Genomic DNA, 23,367 nt, shown 5'->3' on the forward strand with positions numbered 1-23,367 from the left:
ATCAAGCGTACCATGCCATTGGATGCTGAATCTGGTATAGAGAATCTATAAAACATGCACAAGTCATAAATAGAGGCAACTGTCTGCTCTGCAAGCATCAGACAGCAAAAGGGGTAGGAAACAAAGTGACCTGATCATTTTATCAGGTTGTTAATTTCCAAATTAACCCTACAATTTGAATAAAAACATTCACACACAACTTGCTGGTGATTCTAAGTAGACATATTCCCCTGATGGGTTGATTCCATGGTTTTCATCGGATTCAGCACTTTAACAGACACCAATACCTCAGTGGATCTTCTTGCAGCTTCAAAATCAACCTCTCTAGCCCCCAACAAGTATATCAGATACTTAGTACTTGCCAATGCAAAAATTGCGATGCATCAAAAATAAATTACAGGAAGGGAATAAAACAAAGGCATTTAACATTATGCTATAGAGCTAATTTCTTTCCTCCACATTTATTTATTTATTTAAAAGGATTCTGTTAGATTTCCTTTGATGCTTCCACAGTCCTACAGAATATCCATTCACTTTACTGCAGAGCACATTCGGATGTCAGACCACACCATCCAGTAGTCCATCAGTCATGAGTGGTCAATGTCATGCTCGTTCCAAATACAATTAAAACCGTAGTTCTTGCATAGTGCAGTAAGCATTAATGGAATCTGGACTCCCTACATCAGTTTAACTCCCAACTCTATAATGCGTGAGGAAAAAAGGAAGATGTTAATAGGGGTGCAGATCTGAACCTTTCCAAACTCTCCAACAACTCAGATCCAGGATTCCAGTCAAGCTTTTTTGGTACATCAAGCTTAACCAATTAGCACCCCCACCTTCCTCCTACCCCAAAAATTCACAAATGAGAAAGTAAGGTGAAGGCCATGACAGTTTATTTGGGAAAACTGTACCTGTCTGATAATGTTGTATGTATACATATCACAGCTTAATTTCCTCCTGGACACATACATGTCATTAATACTAACCTTCTAGAATACTTCAACTGGACCAAGATCAATTTCTGAACAGGTCTTAATATATCCATGTAGCATTAATTTGATTGTAGCCTGATCTTATTACTGCAAAGACATTTAATAAAACAGTATCTGGCTTGAGCAAACATAAGCCACGGAACTCAGCTCAAACCTAGCTCATCACTATCTCACATAATTAAATGACATATAGGAAGCTGGTGTATTGCTGGGAAGAGCTGTTAGGGAAGTGATGAGTTTTGAATGTAGAACAAGACACCGTGAGGAAGATACAGAGCAAGTCAGCCCTATGACTATGGTCCTTATTTTATGGTCAACCTTGTTGTTGTTTGCAGCACTCTTTCAATAGCCTGGAAATTGAGTTTTTCCTCACTGATTGTCCTTTCTTTTACAAATACTGTTTTTTTCCTCCTCATTATTCTGTATTTTACTTCTTTGGCTATGTACTAGAAGCACTGCCAAACACAACTTATGCAAAATAGCAATCTCCAAGCATTTGGGGATGAACCTTAAACCAAATCTGAAAACCAAAACTACATTCTTATATCTGTTCCTCTAAAACAGAGGTGTGGGCTTAAGCTACAGAAACTCACGATTGAGAGAAAGAACTGCACATTTCTGCTGTGTAGGTGAGGAATGATTTGTACTTAAATGTAACTGTTCCTTAACTTTCTTTTTCCAGGCTTTCATTTGTTTAAGCTATCTTTGATTAATTTAATTAAAAACAGAAAAGTAAACATTTTGCTTCCTTGGAAGGTTTTGTTATTTTTGTTTAGGAGAAAAAAAATAGGATAAATAAAACCCCTCTTTCATACTGACCTGTAAGAAGGAAACCAATCAGTAAGAAACACAGACTTCAGACTTAATTCGAGGGAAATAAGCCATAAAACTCTTTAAAAGATAGTGTTTACATATATATAAATGCACCCTGCTTGTCAAAAATATTTATACAAAAATTAAGACAATTGTTAATTCTTGAGTGTTACAAACATAAAAATGCCACCTGTTTTCCAAGTCAGTTCAGCCAAGACTTTTTTCAGGTCATTTATATTACTGAACATCCCTGAAAATTTGTGACTTAGTAAACTGATGAATCACAGTGGAGTTTCAACTCAGACAACTGGCAATGTAGGTGCAAGTCTGAAGTTAAACTGAATCAGCCACTGAACAATGAGCAGATCATTTCAAACTTAAAAAAATGTTCCAGCCACATAGCTTGCATTCAATATCCCCTTGACATAACGTCATTTTTATTAGGCTAGCTCTTCAAATTTCCACTCACAGTAATGCTGTATACTATAAAAAAAAAAAAAAACCAAACCACACCCCTTACTGTATTATTCATTTTGGAAAGGGGATTAAGTGGTGTATTTCTCTATATGTGCTTAACGTCCTAGTACATGTAACAAGTAGTCTCCATTTTCAGTGAAAGTGTGAAAAGATTTAAGCTCTCCTTTTTAAGCCAACATTTGTTGTAAGACAGTACTTGCTGTGCAAACTGGATGGCAGCTGATTTTTTTCCAGTCAATGTGAGGTTTCACAATCAGTTCCTGTCATAGGCATCAACCCTTCATTCATTCAATCATAAAAATGTGACTTACTAGAAAAGGAAAAATAGAGTCTAAAGGCACAGAATCACATAGCTGCTCTAGTAGGAGTCTGTAAACAGAGAATCATTTGAATTTAGGAAATCCAACTCTAGGAAAGTAAAAAGGCATCTGAAGCAGGCTTTTATCTAGCCAGCTTCCTTAAAGACCCAAAGGGTTTTGAGGTCTACAAAGTATGCACTAAAATACCATATTTCAAAAAGCAATAAGGCAAATAGTATACTTATTATTTCAAAAAAATTACAATGGTAGTGTAGGCATACACAGTATAACTTAGTTACAATGCGTGGTACTGTTTCTACTACATAGCCCTATAACTGTTTCCTTTCTACATAATCGGAGATTAAACCAGGGTTCCAGGTGAACACAAAACCATCCTTGTACCACCGTCTACCACTGGCAACAGCTCTTCAGCAGCAGCAGCAGCGTCTGCTCTGCCACCTGGGTCACCTCCATGCTGAGGGAAGTCCGCAAATCAAAGTTCAGAGATTAAACACTGTCATACTTGTGAAGAGCCTCTTCTAGCTTTTGTGTCACTTTTTGAAAAAAGAGTATTTGCTGTTGCAAGAAATGCTGCATCTGTGATTTGAAGTCCCTCACACGGATTTTGTGGAAATGATTAATTTCTGCTAGGGTGGCAAAAGAAATAATGTTACAGCGTTCTTGAATGCCCTCAGCTTTTTGGAGCTCCATCTTCCCCTCTTCCACATGCCGCTTACTCTCCTTAACTTTGGTAAGGGCTCCTGTGTAAAGAACAAAACAAAACAGTTGAACTGTGAGGACAATGTAGACTCAACCACTGTACTTTAACAAGTGATTTAATAACAACAAGGATTTGCATAAGGCTTATTCTAAATGTATTTCTATGTGTGCACATATATATATATATATACATGAATGAAAAGGAATAAAAGCTTTTTCATATTAAAAAAAATCACAGAACAGTGAACCTTGTTTAAAAAAGTGTGCTTTTTTAAGGCTCTAGCTTGCAAAAGTTCATAAAACATACCTATTTCACATCTTAAAAACCATATGGTGTCCTTCACTGATTAATACACCAGTAGTGGGAAAACCTGAAAGCACTAGAAAACTAGTCAGATCAATTTAAGCCTACATAAACACCAGAAAAATAACCTCATTAAGAAATTGGACTTTGTGAAACATCACTTTTCCAAATCTTTGTGAAACATCAAAAGGAGATCTGAATACACAACATCTTGCCAATATACCACTCTTCTTTTACACTACGGACACCCCAGTATTAATTGTTGACTACTAGAGAATCTAAAAGTTTATTTCAAAGTTGCAGATGTCCAGGTAGACCTAACACAGTCTTGTAAGAGCTAGAAATAGAACAAAAGAACTGACCATCCTCCTTCTCCAAACAGCTAATTAAAGCACACACATCCTACAAAACCAAAGTTACCACCTAAAACAGACCTACCCAAAGCAGACTCCTATAATGACAGAGTACCAAGGTATGTTTAAGACATTCATTTTCTTGGACTTGATTTCCCACAGAGTTACTTCTTTGCCATAAACATTACGTACATATTTCATTCACGTAACTCAAACCGATCAGACCAATATAGCTTTTATCTTCTCAGAAGAGAATGACAGGACATTTTTCACATTATGATCAAGCGTAAGTTACTTGTTCCTTTGACTATTTGTAATGTCTTAACTCATTCTCCTTTCAGATGACATTTCTTACCATACATGTGACTACAGTTCACTGACAGGACTCCCTTTACATTGCCCTGCAGAAATGCTTTTCTGTGCTCCCTGCAGTGACATGAGCCAGCAAGCTAACAGAGAAACCTCTCTGCCTATATATTGCAGGGGGACAAGCTCCACTCTGTCTGCTGGGGAAGCAGGTTTGTCTTCTCGTCAGCCTGAATCCACTTATGTAGTAAACACAGTTAAACACTGAAAACGCAGTTCATCATCGGTAATAATATCGTCCGTGCTTTCCTTCCTGTGCCTTGTTTAACAAGCCATTTTGAACGTGCCTCCTCCAGCGCCCTGACACATCTCTGCAATTCAGATCTGGAGCACGACCTTGTGTGCAGCTGCATCTGGCTTTGCCGCACGCACAGTGGGTTAGGAGGACACGGAGGGAGCACAGCTGCTCCTCACCCCGTTTCCTTCATGTGCTTCTCCTGTTCCCCTGCCTGATGCAGCTCATCCCCTGCCCGCTGTGGCTCATCCCCTCCCCACCTCCAACACCTCCCGCACCAGGCAGTCGGGAGAACGGAAGGTCAAGGTACGCCCTTACCAGAAGCAAGTTAAAATACCAGATGATTTGGCAGTCTTGGGGAAAAAAAAGAGTGTGTTGCGCTTTTTAAATTAAATGGGGGTTCTGTCTTGCATTATAAATAAAATCTGGAATTGTTAGAATCAGAGAAGCATGTGTGACTTTTCCATTCAACTTCTAAGAACTTGTTAAATGTTGTGGGGGGTGGTTTTAATTGCAAACACTCTGAAAATACTTTCTCTGTTATCAGTACTTCTCTACTCTTAAAATCATATTTTTCTGCTTAATTTGCATCTAGGCTGTGCATCTCCTCTCTGCAGCCCTGGTATGAGCTCTCAGTCACCAGTATAGAATCACAGAATGGTTTGGGTTGGAACGGATCTTAAAGATCTTCTAGTTCCAACCCCCCTGCCCTGGGCAGGGACACCTCCCACTAGACCAGGCTGCTCAAAGCCCCATCCAGCCTGGCCTTGAACACCTCCAGGGATGGAACATCCACAGCTTCTCTGGGCAACCTGTTCCAGTGCCTCACCACCCCCGCAGTAAAGAATTTCTTCCTAATGTCTAATCTAAATTTCCTCTCTTTCAGTTTAAAACTGTTACCCCTTGTCATGTCACTACACTCCCTCATAAAGAGTCCCTCCCCATCTTTAAGTACTGGAAGGCTGCTATAAAGTCTCCCTGGAGCCTGCTCTTCTCCCGGCTGAAAGAGAAAAGAAATTCCCCTCCAGTGTGACATACTTGCAGAAAAAACATACAAAGATTTTCCTTTTCCTTTTTGAACTGTGGCAGAGAGGTTCTTAACATGGTAAGCATAGACCGCAGGCTGCAGGGTCGAGGATGTTGGTATTCGAGTGGCAGAGGGGACGCTCTGAAGCTAGTGTGCTGAAGAGCTGCCCAGGGGCCAAGGGCAGTGGCTTTCCTTGGGGCTGCAAGGTGGTGGCAGGGACGGGTTCCACACCATCCCGGTCCCCACAGCCTGCCAGCATGATGTCTAAAAGCTTGGCACCGGCTGCTACAGCTGATTGACTTCATCATCTCCAGCCTGGCCCAAAAAAACACCACCGAAAAATCTTTTCCACATGCAGTGGTGCCAGCAGTGGGACCATGCCAGGAGATCTGCATTTTCTCCTCTGAGGAATGAGGAATCTGCAAGCTAGGACACAATCTAAAACATATGTAATCCCCTCTTCTGCAAAAAGGATGCTTTTTTCAACAAACAGAACCAGGCGTAGCAGAAATCTCTGCATTTTGTGGGCATGGCAGGATTCCATGCACGGCTGTGAAAAACTGAAATTTGGGACTTACTGGAAGCCAGATGGAGCTGGTTAAATAAACATGACAGCTCTTCAGTTGTGATGTGGGAAACAGCATTAGATGTTATTTCTAGAATGACCAAACTGGAGGAAAAATACTGAAAAATACTGAAATTTATGGCATCAGCAGTTGAAAGCATAACTAAGTTCTGGAGCACATATAATCTTCAAATTATTTTACATCAATAAAAACCATACATTAGCAAACACTACATCCCTCCAGATTAGACACATTACACATTATGCATTTTTGCCATTAAAAAAGAAAGGAAGATTTATAATTAAGGAAAGGAATTCAAAGGGAAAACTTACAACCATTAACACTGCTCTCTTAATGCATATGGATTCATGCTGGTCCTATAGCGGAATTTCCTTTAAAACCTAGACAGACTGCAATACATCAGCAATATATGACAAAAGCTTATACATATGCTTAAGTACAAGCTTGCTTGGTTTTTTGAGTGCCTTTAAATGACGTGTTGGATTATTAGTAAAACAATTAATCTTAAAATAACTTAATAGAGACAATATTTTAACTTATTTTAGGACAACCAAAGAACTTTCCCCAAACACACAGAAAAAAAAGCCCATGTTCTTTATTTTATTTTATTTGTTCTAAAATGCCACTTTTAATTTGTTCAGCATCTACTGAAGTTTGCGAGACTTAGTTTAGTAAATCTTAGAAAAAAGTGTTGGTAGTTTGCATGGCTTTGCAGGCAGCTTTACTAACAACAACGTATCACATCTCATCCCAAATTTTCTCCAGAGACTTCTCCATAGCCTACAGCCCTTGTATTCTAATCTACATGAGCAAAACTCTGAGCACGAGCAGAGATTCATTCATGTTGAGGGTCCAATGATCCACGCAGGTTTCTGATGGTGAAAGCGGGGAAGAGGACAGGGTGAGGGAATTCGGGAGCAGAGAGCAGACCCTTCTGCGCAACCCTGTGTGAAAACAGGGGTCTTGCTCAGAAATGTAGGGGACGGGTCCCATGGTAAACCCTAGTGCCTCCCTATGCAACTCCTAACCCATCTCACCCCAGGCTGTTCACCATGAACTCCCCCCACCTCCATCCTCACCAGTCTATACATCGCCCTCAGCACCTAATCCAGCATCTCCCAGCTCTTGCTGCCACCCGCCCAGGCTGTTGAGGCTGAGCATGCCTTCTCCAGTCAAAGTACATCTCCTGGTTTCTGAATTTGAACAATCCAAAAAAAGCAAGACACATTTAAAAACCAAAAGCAGAATTATGGCAGCCCTAGAAAAGGCTAACACACATTTTAGGGAAAAGAAACAGAAGGAGCCACATCCTAATGCACATTAGCTCAGGGAAACCTGGTGAATACATGTCTGGGATAAATATCCGCCAATGCACTGCTCCCAGAGGGATGCAATACATAAAAATAAATGCTTGGGCTTTTTTTAGCTCCAGCTCTACAGGTTCTGTAAAGTCTTGCCCATGTCTTTAAAGCTTCTGGTCCGATGAAAAGACCTTCTGTCAGGAGATCATGTTCCAGTGATCAGGACTAGCTTTCAAACAGTGAAGAGGGTCCGGATCAAAAATGCTGTAAAAAGCTGTGCTGCATCTATTTCTGTTCTTAAAAGTAGGGAAAAGCAGAGGTGAATGCTGATATTAAACAGATAGTGGTCCTCACTGAATGCTGCTAAGAGCTTAAGAGAAACTTGGAGGTGTCAGTACTTGTTTTGAAGTATGAGATTAGACAACACAATATAAACATATTTAACAAGGGACATTTATAGTAATGTGCTAGCAGCCAAGAAGACAGGGACAACATAAAATTCCCGCTAGAAATAAATACTTCCAAGATGTAAAGCACACAATACAAACAGCAACTCAAACAGGTACTGAGGAGTTACCAGGAAAAAAAGAAGTGTACAGAGCCAGTAAGCTGCCCATGCAAACATGAGGTTGCAATGAGCCAGGAAGAGTCATATACTGAAAGAGACATATACATAGTCAGGAAAATTAAATTAAAAAAAGAATTCCTGAACCTGACAGCACTCAGGTTTGGGTCAAACAATATATTTTCACATCACCTGCAGTTTTATTACACTAACAAATGCTTTGAGAATGTGTGAAGAGTCAACTAAGAGTGGGTTTGAATCTGTACTTGAAATTGTACTCACTCTCCCTCCACACCTTAAGTCTGCATATATACACATAAAGCCATGCTGATGCATGTGTCTCCAAGCTCTTCAATGGCATGGTATGATCAGTCTACCAGCAGCCAGCCCTACAATTGTTCTTCACACTTAGTATACATGACACAAGTCCAAGTTGCAGCCTACAATGTGACCACAAGGCAAAAGTTCTGGGGGTCTGTTCACGCAGACTGCAATAAAGACTGCTCTTCACACAACTCCTTTGAGTGAAGTCTCACCTGAAGCCAGGTCTGCCCTGCGCCCACTAGCATGGGCGATCAGAAGCCAAAGAGCAGTACCTGAAAAGGGTGTACCATCTTCCCACTCCTCTATTTCCTCCTCTTCTCAAAGCACCTGAACTTCAGCTTTTGAGTACTGTATACAGCAGTCACGAGTGAAATGTCAGCTGTGCCTGAAGCCACTAATCCAAACCAAGACAATCTAAGAGAAAGGGAATTCTTTGGGGCAGGAGCCTTTTTTGCTCTGTATTTGCACAGTGCTTAATGCAGCGGACATCTGTTTCATGGATGGGCTTGCACAATTTTTAAAAAACACAAGCAGTAATTCCTGATGCTGTTTCGTAACGGTATGACTATTTCTGAAAAATAATTGCTGTAGCAGCAATGATTTAACTGCATACAGTTAACTGCATATGGGAAGAAACACAAAGAAGCGTCAGCTCAACCTTGCTAGAATACAGCACTAGAAGCAGTGGTAAGTACCTGCTGAGATCAGGGAGGTCTGCAATTCACAGTCACTCTCAGGAACGTGTATCATCCATTGTCACCAATGTATCAACGTCTTCAGTATCTCGCTCCAACATACTGAACATAAAAACTCACCCAGCTTGTAGGAGTCAATAAGTTAATTTTTTAGATGCTGCAAGTGTAGTGGCTTTACCACTGCAGTTATTAAAATATTTCTTTCACTTCAGTAATGAATTATGCTAAAACAGAGCAAACAGATTTCTTTCACTAGTAGTGAAATAACAGTTTATATACATGTCAGTTATGATTAATACAGCACTCTTTTTTGCAGCAAATACCCACGTTCTTGTTACTCTACTTTTCACCCTGCATGAAAGAATTACTGCAAAAGAACTGCAATGGGAATGAAAGCAAACACAAGAGACAAAGAAGGTAGTCCTGTGGTTCTTGATAACTTACAAAGAATGTTTTTTTCTGAAACACATTTTTAATGGAGCTGGGGGAGGGAGAGTGAAGCAGTGAGCTGGGTGCCAGCCCAACAGCATGTGCTGCTCCTCACATGATGGCTCTTCACCTTTCCCCGGCCACGCCGGCAGTGCTGGGAGGGAGGCGAGCGCGGGCCAGCACACCGCTGGGGCTGCTGGTCGTGCTGCAGGTGAGCAGCAGTAGCCGCTCCCAGGGATGGAAATAGGGCACCTGGCCACCAACTCCTCCAGCCACAAACCTGTACTTATTCTATTTGTAGACCCTATTCGTAAATGATGCTGAAAAGAATGACAGCTGTAAAAACGGCATAACGGAACAAACCCTGAGGAGAGTGATCGTTCTGGCCTTAACATCAGTGGTAACTGTGGCAAAACCAAAGAGTGCCAGATTCTTGACCACTGCCTTTGAAAAGTCCCCTGGCCAACAGGCTTCGGTGCGACAGCAAGACCTTGTGTCAAAGTCCAAAGGCTCCTCTGAGACGTGGCTTCCTCATGGGGAGGGACAGCTAGGGTCAGAAAACACTGAGATCTTCAAAGAAAATTGCAAGTTTGGCAAAGAAAATCTCTCAGCGGTTGTACCTCAGAAATCCTGTGAAAATAAAATGACCTGTGCAAGAAACATTTTTTCTTCTTTCTGCTATCAGTAAGCTATGAAATAAAATTTGGTGAATTACTTACTAAAAAGTAAAACAACTTACATTTCCACAACATTCAGCTGCCCATCGTATTAAATGATCTAACAGTAGGCGTGATGTGTCCTTCAAAGCAGCCTGTTGAAGGCAGAGCTCTGAACTAGTCTAACAACTCCCTTTGCTTTACTTTTATTACAAGACACTGTTCTAATATGAGACACTACCTCTGAACGGAAGGAAGAACACAATATGTTCATTGGGTTGCTTTCATCGAAGGATGCAAAAACAGAAAATGCAACTAGAAATAAAGTTTCTTTCTCCTTACCTAATGATGAGATTATTGAACTACAGCTCTTTGCTTAAAGATTTGAACAGGCAAAACCTGGGTAGCCCACAGGCATGTAGCATAGTTTTGATTTACCCTCCTTTTGAAAGAAACAACTGTGGAGGAAACAACATTATCCCTAATCCAGCAGACGGCTGCCAGAACAAGACATGGCCACCCCATTTACACCAGATCTGGCAGAGATGTTGTTACGGGATGACTCAAATGACTAATCCAATAAAAAACTGGATTTGGCCTGGAGGGCTGGGTGACTGTGTCTTAGTTGTATCAATGGCTTAGCTATGTGATCCAGCCCAACCCGGGGCTACAGGACCATTAGCCCCAACACAAGGGAAGTCGCAAAAGCACTGCACCAGATTACACATAACCTGAAATCCTACTCCAAAAAAAGGCCCCAAACTTCCCTCTCTCAGTTCAAAGTGAAATGATGAAATTGTGTGTAGCAGAACAGAGATTTTACTACATTGATAGATTATTTGTTTAAGAATGCTCTGAGCACAGATTAGCAAAAGAAGCCTACACTAAGATTCTGCAAATTCTTTACATTTTCTGGCCCAGCTTTAGAATGGAAAGCTGAAATTAAAACCAGAAGACTCCTCCAGTAGACACTGGACTGTATAAAAGAAATGTCACAGGGAAAAAGTACCATTACAGTAATTCATGTAGGAATGACTTGCTACTTTAAAAATCTGGTTTTACAGTTTTAAACAGAAAAAGGCAAGTGATCTCCAACACCAAAGGCAAAATGATGAAGTCACTTGTTCTTTCTGAAAGAAGCAACACAATAGAGTTTTCAAAACCAGCCTTTCCAATTCGAAGATAATCTTCTCCTTAAGGGTGCAAAACTCCTATAACAACATTCTATTTTCCATAATGAAAGTTAGAAGTACAAAAATATAATATATCAAATTACAACTACTTTAGTGTTACAAGGTTTTTTGTACAGATACATGAAAATGGCTATAATGCTTTCAGAATCTGCAGACAAACAATAGTTAAAAAAAAGGTGAGGTTTATTTTTTATTATTTTGTTGCCCATTGCTCAAAAAAGCACAGAATAAAATAATGCTATCCTATAAATCTAGGCTTATGTACTACAGTGCTCTGCTAACATCTAGGTTAACATTGACTGACTGCAGAATTATTAATGTCAGACAGAATTATTTGTGCTTCCAGCTACCCTGTTGCAAAGCTCATTGAAAGCTATCACGCAGAGATGCATTCTTCAGTTCAAAATGAAATCACCTTCTAATTTATACAATTCAGAGATCATGCACAACTAAACCAGTCTTGGCTAGAGATTTCAGAAACTTGATTAATATATATCAGAAACTTTAATTAATATATAACCCATTAACAATGGTGTTAGAATGCACAGCGTCAAATGTCACTCAATTTTAAAGACCTACCACGGTTAATGAATACTATACATGTCTAACTAATGTTTTTTGTTTTGTTTTGTTTTTTATTTTAAATAATGCGATACGATATTTAAGACCTGATTAGACTCATTGTGCATAAATCTGCCAGCTGGTGTACACGCACACAGGAAGAGCATACATGGCCAATTTATTTATACAAATCTACAAGGACTGTAACATACCTGTGCGCGTTCAGGGGCTCCAAAACGCTCATGCTACTGAAAAATATTTATAGCATTGGCAATGCGCATTTCAGTTCCAGAGTCCCCCAGAGGGATCTACAAGCTTTGGCGTGCAGCCCCTTCAGCACGAACGTTCTGCTGGGCCATGCTACACTACACTGCCATGTCAGCAACAAGCCATAGCTCGCCATTGAAACAGTTGATAATACGAGGTGAGAGCAAGATGGCAAAAGAAGTGAAAGAAGTGTTACAGAATTATCAGTTTCTTGCTCCTACTGCCCCACATAACCCCATTAACAAAACAAAAAAAGCTCATAGTGTTAGGTAAAAGTTTTCCATTCAAATCTTGAATGCAGTGACTTTAAAACTAACGTATCTTTAGATGTGTTGTACACAGACAGTTTTTTAAGCAAACAAATGACCTTATTTCAGCTACTGAAGCACGTTTAAACTGTGTTCATAAGTAGTTCTGACTTTATAGGTACCTACAGTGATGTCTGAAAAGAGGCCTGTCAGGAATAATTTGATCTTTAAATCCAGCTAAATTGTGTATAATGCTGTCCATTACCACAAACATAGTGTTTTGCACCACAGCCTGACAGACAGGCAGACAGTAGGTAATGCAGATTTTGCCCAAGTCTAAGGCAGCCTGTACTTTTCGGCACTTAATGTACCATTTAAGGAATTTTCCTTTGGTATGGCTTCAGCTGACACTGCACCCTGGGGGAACAGAAAGGAGTGAAAAGTTGGTCACTAGAAACATGGTACATTTGCCCTTTAGAAAGCCAGTCTTGTTTTTCTAGGTGGATACACTTGAAAATTTAAGTGATTGCAATTCGCACAAGTATCAAGATGAAACCTGTCAGTGATTTTAAGTACTTCTTACTAGCTTACACCTAAACAGGGCATCAAACAGGGCATCCTAAAAAGATGAATCACTGTTTTTCCAGGATTTAAGTTGGTCTATTACAGTTTAGTTGTCATAGGTTCTGAAAACTAGTTTTCCCAGCTGGGATGCTAAGAACAGGCACTTATCTGTTGGAACAATGCTACAGACTCGTAACAGCTTTTGTAAATGCCCTGGTTCATAATGCTGACTTCAAGACAGCAACCTAAACCAGAAATGATGCTGTGCATGCGTGATATAAATTAATTTTCAGTAAAACTGGTGCCTTAGTTTGAGCAACCCAGGATTAATTTCTCTTTCAGTGATTTTGCTTTTCAGTAAGGTCTCTCCTAATGCTAGGGAAAACTGCATTTTTAGAAGACTCTAGTGTCTGAATTTGTGCAAATATTTACTTTATAGCCAGCTACCATATGCGGGTTTCCAGGTCTCGGTGCTTTCGAGCCTTGCCAGGTGTGGGGATGAGGAGGAGCAAGACCCGGGCACTTGACCCAAGTGGCCAACAGGACTATTTCACACCATGAACGTCACATTCAATATAAATCAGAAAGTTTGCTGAGGTTTTTTCTCTCTTCCTTGATGACTGTGATCCTGAGAACTCCTTGCCCTGGTGCTGGACCCTGAGCCCTTCCCTTCCTCCCGAAGCCCCAGCACTTACAGTGTCCCACATTTGCTGTCCGCTGCGGGAATGCACAGCTTCTACTTACAGAATGGGCTGGGTATGATCCTTGTGCATTTTATATTGGTGTCGGGATCAATATTGGTTCTTTAGGGTTATTAATGTTAATTTTTTAGTATTATTCTATTTAATCTTTTTATATTTCAGCCCTTGGTTTCCTTGTTTTTTTCCCTGATTCCCCTTCTCGGGTGCAGAGTGGTCATTGGGTGATAGAATAATTGTCTAAATGACAATAAATTGTTGTGGGTTCTTCAAACCCCAACAAGTGGTTAACAGCATATGAGCAGAAATGTATCCTCTGGATCTATAGAAGACAAATATAAGTCACAGCCAAAATGGATACAAGCATCATTATATTAAACGGTAACTTCTTCAAAGTTTTTGCAAGATTCATGGGATGCGAGTGGACAGGAGAAGATAGGTAACACTGCATATCAATAGCCATGTACCATTACTGAGAGAAACAAGTATAAATGCAAGTTCCACCGACTTGTTGGTGGATGTTGTTCTCTGTAAAGGCTGAAAGGAAGCAAAGACTGAGCACAATTTATGGTCGTTGCTTGTCCACTGTCCTATGCTTAGCTCCACTACTGTCCTAAGATGAGCACATACAACATGCATAGACAGTTTACATAAATTCATATGAAAAGAGTCAAGATCCAAATGAAATGCACATACTGCTCCACTTTTTCCCCAGTATTCTTTAAATGGTAGAAATCTGAATGCTGCAGTATCTCTGCAAGGACAAAAAGATGTAGACTCCTTGTCACAGGAAAAATATGCAAGATAAACCATCATTAATGTAACCAATTAAAATATATTATATAATACAAAAGCAGAACATAGGAACATTATAATATAATGTTATATTCATAGTATACAAAAGAAATGCTGTACATTATATATTGTTATATTATGTTAAAATTGTAAATAGGTAACTTCAATAAACTACTTAATATATTACTATAATACATATTATAATATATCGAGAATATTCTAGTTTTATAAAGGGAGAACTGTCTGCCTTTTTAGGAGGAAGGGATCTGCTGTTTTGGGTTTGAGTTTGCATATAAAATTGCAAGCAGACTGAAAATGTGGTGTCATTATAACGATCTTCAGTAAAACAGATCTTTCTCCAGTATACTTCCGATTAAACAGCATAGCTATTCATGCATATAAAGATTCAGAACTGTGAACCTGAAAAAACTGGAACAGCAAGTTGCCTTTTACCATGGGACAAAATGGCAATGTAAACTCCCAATCATAGCATCAATCTGCTTTTCACATTGTTATTGAAAGAATTGCACGTAGGCATAAAAAGGGTGGTTCAGTTCATTACGATTGTAGAAGTTGTCCATCCGTGATGTGTACCTACCTACAATAAAAGGCTGAAACCACCCCGATTCTTCCTGCTCTGCTACAATAATAACCTGAAGTTACAGACAAGAACTGTACAGATTGTTTGAATGTATATATTCTGTCACTGATTTCATGAGATTCCACTCCAAAATTTAAAACACACTTTTGAGTAGGTTTTTTTTTTTAATTTTATTTAAATCCTCATGGCCTTCATGAAAGGTATAAACAAGTTTGTGCAGAAAGCATTTGCTATTTGTTTGCTCTAGTCTGCTGATAAGACGTGTTTTGGGGGCTCAGCCAAATGTGATTTCATTTTTTTAATTAGAATTTCCAAATTCTGTCTATTTGAACCAGGCAATTTAAAATAAGTAATGTACCAGCTGGATGAGTTTATACAGCCTGCACGCATTAGCTTGGCATTTTCACTGTTCAAACAAAGTCTAACAATGAAGTCATGGAAAGATGCTGGAAAGGCTGAAACGTGTCCTTGTTTCAAAGGTGACTTGCAAAATAAAAAAAATCGTCCAGCTTGTTTGTTTTTGATAATGTGCTCACAAAGACTTGGCAGAGCTCTGGGAGCTACTTTCCATTTTCTGTCTACCAGTTCTTGTCTTCCCTGTTTGGATGGCAGTCCTTTTAGCAAGACCTGGAGCTTCCGCAGCTGCACGAGAACCATCTTGCTATCTAGATTCTTCAAAAGCTTCTTCAACAAATGTGTATGCTGTCAGGCTAGCAGATTTCAAAAGGTAATAGGAAAGACAAAGACATCAAGACTGAATGAATTTTGCTCCCTTAGAAAGCTAAGGTAAGAAGAGATTGAGGGGGAGTGGAAAACAAAAAAAAATAATCATACTTTAAAAAGACCCACACATCTTTTAGACAGACAGTGCAGAGAAGTCTGGTTTTTTTTCTCTTTCTGTTTCATCTTCTTCAAGTAAGGCTATTGCTCAATTTTATTCTTGTTTATTGTTGTCCTCTCATTTTACACACAACAAGGAAGCTATACAGGTTCTAAATGTGAAGATTCTTTCACGTTTTAGCCATCTGAAAGTCTCTGTTTCCTTCAGGTTACCTTCAAATACTGGGAAGCAACACTGGGTGATTCAGCAGCAAGCAGGCAATGATACATCATCGCTGTAATAGCAATGGGGAGGCTGACCGAGCAAAAAATACAACAATCCTGGAGCAACACATCCTTTCTCATCAAAGTGCTTAAACAGATGAAACATAGGTACCCATCTCTTTTTACTGTTGTAAGGTCATCTGGCTAGGATTACATGCCTAGCTGTTAGCCAGTAGCTACCTGAGTTGAACCCCATGCAATGTGTATGTATCTGAAGGATGCCAGGAGCACGGGGGTAAGGTAAAGGAAAAACAGGGATGGGAAAACCATCTCAGCACAACAAATTTAAGAGGTCAGAAAGTAAGCAAGAGAGAAAAGCACTGCTTTTACACTGTGATATAAAATTTTAGGTGTGAATTTTGACCAATCTGATTTATTCGTGAACACACACACCCCTCCTTCCCCCTGCAAAAAAAAACACTGCTGAAAATCTTAGAGAGTTCCAGGTTTCAGTACTGTTTGGGTTATTCTGATGCTTGAAATTTTGATGCATTTCCAGCTGGAATGTTTCTTTGCCCATAATTTTGTAAGATATTCTAAAAACACACCCAGCACATTCTTTAAAGCAAATGTCTAGAATTAAGTTTGCTTCAGGTAAATTAGACCATTTGCCTTACTTTACTTTTCACAAACAGTGATCAAGAAGCAAAAAGGTCATTCTGGTTTATATTTTTTTTTTAACTAATTCTCTTAAATCTTGGCATGCAGAGGAAAAAAATTGCTGCCTACATCTTTGAAAACATTTATACCACTTTCTCAAACCTGTTTTGCAAAAATGATAACCAAAGGTTTGGCTAGTGTTAACATCATAATGTTAAGAGAAAGGAGGAACCTGGAAAGCAGAGATAAAACAGCAAGTTAGTATTTCTTCCACTTTCAGGAATCACAAGAGGCCAATTATAGTAATTCCTCTGACAAAACTTGAAAGAAAGAAATCCTAAACCCCATAACTTCTCTACTCTCACTAAGCAAATATGAAGACAAGATAGCCAGACAAGCATGAGCTAGAGTACTAGCACACTCTATCTCAAATTCTCACATGTGCATAAATTTTCTGAATATGAACTTGCATGGGCCTGCAGTAAGCATTTATGTTGAAGATTATTAAAGTCAAAAGATCTCATCAGTTGAGTAAAGCTCTAGAAATTAATACTTAGGAATTATTTTGCCAAGAATGCTGAGGGAATTTCCACAAGCAGACCCTAAAAACACAGAAAAGAAGGCATTATCCATTACAAATGAAGTCAGGAGACCGCCTTTCTTCTCAAAATTAAAGAAAATTAATCTGGTATTTCTTGAAAGATACACCAGTTCTGCAAAAGAAAATTACAAAAGTGCAGCTTAGTTTTTGAGCCTACTGAACTTAATATTCCTCTTCTACAAATGTTTTGCCGGAGGCTAAAGAAAAGTGAGTACAAGTTTATCTGTCTAACATATTTGGATCATCCACTCCAAAAAGCACAGGTATGCACAGGAATACTTCCATGGAAGCACTTTAGAAGCATTTATCCATGGGAGGTTGAGGACTAGATTCATACAAGTATTTGGGTGCTCAGATGGTTGAAACACCACTCTGCCATCATCTACCCCTACAGGTGCCAGTTTTCCCCTGCATAGTTTTCCAAATAAAACCTATGAAACAAGTAGTTTGTGTGGGATGTATGCCTTGGGGCTGATATGCTCTGTGCCAGTCTCAGCGGGACTCTGAAACCAAGCATTTCCAGATGGAAACATGAGGTTTCCAACTCGGCGTGTTCTTTACTGTAGGGCTCAATCCAACGAATCTTCGGATCTGGACTGGAGCACACATGAAACCAGGTAAGGTCTCTCACAAAGCACTGACAAGTTGATCCTCAACTGGCATGTCGGACAGAAAAGTTCAAATCCTTCCTCTGTCTCTTCTGGAGCAAGAACTTTGACTCTTCCTTCCCTCACAGAAAATTCCTTAAACACTGGGTGCTCAAGATGAAGGAGGCAGAGGGAAAGGAATTTTTTTAAATCTCCTACTGAAGCTATTGCTATGTCATAAAATACTTACAATATTACTAAGAAAATAAACAGTTTGAAAATATTCCCCCAGTCCATTTGTTCACACATTTTACACAAGTGACCAAAATGCCAATCCCTTTCTGCACACTTCAGGTCACGTATGATGTCCTCAACACGGGAGGCAGAAAGACCCTGACCTCAGAGCAATTAAAAGCACAACAGTTAACACATTTTCCTGCTGATATGCAGACAAAGCAACAGTGGGGATTACATGGCTTTGGTTCATAATTCTAAGCAAAAAGACAAAACCCAAAGAGACAGGAAATTTTGGTCTCTGACTTACAGATTCTCTGTCCTTCTTTTTGCAGAAGTTGCAGAAAAGATTAAAAAACCCCAGACACGCAGACTTCTCAGTCCACACCACAAAACACACTTCCAGATCACATTCAGCAGCTGTTCAAACTACCTGCAGTAGAGCAAACCCATAACAGGACAATGCAGTTGAACACCCTACCCCCAAACATGGGCATGTTTTAGGCACAGCTGCCTTTATTTTTCAGTCCTTCCCAGGTCTAGGGGAATACAGAAATGGAATCTAGGAAAGGTCTTGGGTTTTATCCCAAGTGGACAATATATTTGCATGATGTAGAAAACAAAGGATAAGCACTTCTAACTTCAGAGTTCAACTTTTTAACAGCACAGCCATCAATCACGCTGCTGTTTCTACCCCTTCTAAGGGCACTTGGGGGTCATTTTACTGCACAAAGAAGTTGTACGCTAGAAAATAAAACACTTAAACAGAGACACATCAGCTCTATTTTTCAGATGATCTATTATCACCAACAGATATCTGTTTAGTCTATACAGACAATAATAATTCTCAAAATTGGCAACTATCCCAGATAGTAAATTTAAAAGAAAGCTCTTATGTTCTAAGAACACCAAACAGTTAATATTTTAATCTGAAGTTTACAATTTGGAATTGTGAAGTTATACCTTGTTTCAAGTAACTCTTAAGAGTAATAAAACAGCATTATACTGGGTGTAAAAAAACATCTGCCTCTCAGTTGTCCTCCAGTTTGCTCATTTTGTAACAGGAACAAGAACAACAAATGCGGAACCCGGTTCTAACCATGTTCCTGTCATGAACATGGATGCTCAAGCGACCAGCCTCTCAAGCCCATGCCATTTTCTGATGGCAAGTATGTACCAGGGATAGTGCTGTGCTGAAGGCACAGAGGTGCTGGAGCATTATTAACACCTGCACACACAGCAGCTGCACGTTTCTCCAGCCAGCTCCAGGACAGTGCTCTGGCACAAAATCAACTCTACCTACATCATGCTCATGCACTGCTCTAGTGGAAGCTCATTTAGACCTTGCGCCAGTTCAGCAAGGTAAACCTCACCAGTAAGCGCAAATTCAAACAGAACTATAAAAGAAACAGGGTCGAGTCAAGTACATATGTTGTTATTCCAAATCCTCTCTTGAAAGTCTCATCTCCAAAAATACCGCAGTGAAGAACCCTATATAGCCTTAAGGCTTGAGGATGTGTTATTTAAGTAGTATATATATTCTGCTGGTTTTTTCCACCTACTAAAAAAATCTTTCCCTTAATTTTTTTTTTTCCAGAAGCCTACAGATAATCCTATTATTAGTTTACAACTCACTTTAAAATGCTCTACTCCCAAACATGAGGCATTGCCAAGGCCACCCTTCTCTCCAAATTTAAAATATTTGAAAGCTGTTATCAGAACACAATGCCACAGCAGCTAGCAAAAGAACTCCTCTAAGGTTAGACTGCACACTTCCCTTTTCTCTTCAAAATAGTATTAAGACTGCTTAAGTTTCCACGCACAATTTTCAAGATTCAACAGGAGAACTGAAATCTGATGCATGCAATTTTTATGAAAAGCTCACTTTCTTACATCACAACTAATTGTGCACTTCAGACCCACTCCATTTCCTCAGATTTTCCCAGCAATAATGCATACCTCCTGGAAGCCTGCCTTTTTGATCTGTTGAAAAAACTCCTCCAACTCTCTCATCATCAAACTCAAGGTACTGTTCCAGATGCAAAAAACCCTGGAAATGTCACATAAGGGAAAAAGACTGATTCCCCGTGACTGACAATTCAAGCTCTGCCTCTTGGGATGCAGAACACTGCTTATTAATCTCTAAAGCAATCTTCAATAAAGCTCATGCATTTTCTCAGGTAACTGTTACACACATCCATTTTGCAGCGCAATTGTGATGTTTTCTTGGTCTTTTTTACACCTCCAATCCTCACACCCCCCTGACCTTTGAGCTGAAAATTACAAGTAAGGAATATAATAGCAAAAAGAATGAATGATGGGCTGGTCTTCTCACAATGGTGAAGAATATATGAATATCATTCATTTCACAGGAGGGAAATCATCTATACATACATAGTACTACAAACTTTTATTTATCTGAATGAGCATCGCTAGTTAAATAGCAAATGATTCTTTCATTTTTGGACTTTCTCTCTGACAGCTAGGAAGGCTCCAAACAGCAACCTGAACCTGAGAAGCCTGTTTCAGCTAGAAAGATGCTGAAAGCCTAACAGGTGAGCAACACCTTTTTATGATAATAAGGGCAAAGGACGAACAACTCCAACTAAGAACACCATGGCAGACGACTATTCTTACAAAGGCAGCAAGAGAGTTTCATGAATGGCTGAACTGAGATGCCCCAGCAGCTTTAAACATTTAATCTGTCTGACACTGCAAAAGGCACTCACCGCCCTGCACACCTCAAACCAGGCGGTCAGTCAGAGGAGTACCTGTGTCTTCAGACTATTTCATATTTATTATCGACTGGATCAGAGATTTAAGGTACCTAACGTACATCAAAGAGTAATAGATGTTTTCATACCACCTGATCTCCAGGGTTTGTAAACAAGACCATTAATCTTTAATGTACCAGCAGCACAGGCAGATGTGGTTTCTTTCAGAGTTACGCTGCCAAACACAGCAACCTCTGACCAGTAAAATTCCCAACTATGTCTAGACCTTTGGCACAGAATGAAAACTGTCACTGATGTGTTTTTTGTATTTTAGCAACAGTTTACCTGAGTAAACACAGAAAGATTAAACCCAAGGCCAGCAAGCCAGACGCACAGCAAATTTAGCCCCTAGTCCCTACATCTGTGTGCATGCCACTGATACATAAAACTTCATCGTTTCAGAAAGCACGTAAGGGTGTTACCTTTCTGGACGTGGATGATGTCTGGAAAGTTGGCCAGATGCCCCTGATACAGCGCTAACAAATCCATCACAGGATCTAGGTCCTGCCGGGGCTGATCCGCAAAGAGGTCCCCGATGGCGTCGTAGGCTTCTGCAGTGAAGGCTATGGCTTGGTTGAGGCCAGCTGAAAAGGCCTGCTGGTCCAGCTCAAACGCCTGACTGAGGCACTTGAAGGAGTGCCCCACCTTCTGGTATTCCTTCTTGAAACCAGTGACTTGTTTGCGGGCAAACTCATTGGCCGTGTGATTAAGCTGCAGGGCGCTCTCATCCATCTTCTTTGTGAAGGCTTTGAAGCCATCCACCTGGCTTTCCACCTCCTGCAAGTCCAGGCTGGCCCCAGGGCCCGTGGGGACACTGATGGTCAGGAAAAAGTTGGCACCCACCATCTCATCCTTCTCAGCCTTGCGCTTGCCTTGTTTCCAGGCCTTCTCATCCGTGCTGGGACAGGTGAGGAAGTGCTGGAAGGCATCGCACTGAGCCAGCACAGGGTGGCTGCACATGTGGTCCATCCACCAGGCCAGGCCTTTGCGACGTTTGGAGATGAAGTCCTCCTCAAAACGGCCGGTGGCCTGCTTCTCTGGCAAGTGAGGCACGGAGATGACGGGGAACTTCTCGGCCAGCCGCCCATAGAGCCAGTCAAAGTGCTTGTAGCGGCGGTGCACCTGCTGCCCGGTGTGGCTGGGCACCAGCTTGTAGGCGATGTAGCTCTTCATGCCCTTGAACTTGGTCTGCTTGGTGGGGTCCTCGATGGAGCACTGGAAGGGGTAGGGGTTCTCCTGCCACTCGGGACCCTGGGGTCCCAGCACCACGCACAGCTTGTCCCCATCTTTCACGAAGCCTGATGCCTCGCCCAGCACAAAGGCCTCCCCGCCAGACTTGACGAAGGTGGAGAAGCGGTTGAGGTTGCGGCTCACTGTGGCCGAGCTCTTGGCTCCGCCGCCACCGCCGGTGCCAGGCGGGTGTGGGTGTCCGGCCGGGTGGCCACTGCGGGAGCCCAGGGAGAGCTCGGAGCGGGTGGACAGTCGGTAGCGGCCGGAGGCCCCGCCGCCCGCCGCCTCGTAGTCGGGGTAGGAGCTGCTCAGGGCGCCCGGCTCATCCGCCACGGTGGAGCTGTCGTCCCAGTCGTCGTCCCAGTCGTCATCGCTGCCCTGGCTGGGCTGGTAGGAGCCGCCGTAGGGCGCCGGCGGGAAGGGGAAGCCGGCGGCGGGGGGCAGCGGGAAGGGCTCGGGCGCCGCCGCCGGCGGGGGCTGCTGAGCCGCCGGCTTGAAGGCGGCGGGGGGCGGCAGCGGCTCGAAGCCGCCGGCGGGGAGGTTGGCGTAGCGGGCGGGCGGCGGCGGCTCGGCGGCGGGGGCGCGGATCACCTGCACGTAGGAGGCCGGGAAGAGGCCGCGGTCGCCGCGGCTGTTGACGCCCTCCAGCCAGCCCTCGATGTCCTGCTCGCTGCAGAGGCTCAGCACCTCGTGCTCCCGCAGCGAGATCTCCCCCGGGTTCTCCGACCTGAAGTCGTACAGCGCCCGGGCCCGCAGCGCCATGGCCACCGCCGCCTCCCACCCCCACCGCCGGGGGCTCCCCGCCGCCGCGGGGCCGCCGCCCCTCACCCGCCCCTCTGCCTCCGCGCCCCGCCGGCGGGCCCGCTGCAGCGGCGGCCGGCTCCCCGGGGCTCCGCTGCGCTGCGGCTCGGGCCGGCTCCGAGTCCCGGCTTCACCCCGTCGGGCGAGGCGGGGCGCGGGGGCCGGGCCGGCGGCCGTCCCACGTCGCCAGTTTCGCTAATCCAGAGCCGAGAGGCAGGGCGGAGGAGCCGAGCACAGAGCGGCCGCCCCCATCGATGGGCCCGGCCGTGCCCGCCCCTCCCCTTCCTCCCCTCCCCGCCCGCCCCCTGGCGACCGAGCGGCCGCGGGGCTCCGCCGGGCCGGGGCTGGGTAGCGCTGGTGGGGTGC

General features: G+C 42.2%; 1 protein-coding gene across 1 annotated transcript; it reads right to left on the bottom strand.

The window, feature by feature from the left end:
• Positions 1–876: 876 nt before the first annotated feature.
• SNX18 (sorting nexin 18) lies at positions 877–23,039 on the bottom strand. Its single transcript, XM_054186445.1, has 2 exons — positions 21,393–23,039; positions 877–3,342 (listed from the first exon to the last, which is right to left on the bottom strand). Exons 1-2 carry the CDS (start codon positions 22,960–22,962, stop codon positions 3,089–3,091), a joined length of 1,824 nt encoding a protein of 607 aa, XP_054042420.1. The 5' UTR covers positions 22,963–23,039; the 3' UTR covers positions 877–3,088.
• Positions 23,040–23,367: the final 328 nt, after the last annotated feature.

The sequence above is a fragment of the Rissa tridactyla genome, chromosome Z (genome assembly GCF_028500815.1).
Source record: "Rissa tridactyla isolate bRisTri1 chromosome Z, bRisTri1.patW.cur.20221130, whole genome shotgun sequence".
In the NCBI taxonomy this organism is placed as follows: domain Eukaryota; kingdom Metazoa; phylum Chordata; class Aves; order Charadriiformes; family Laridae; genus Rissa; species Rissa tridactyla.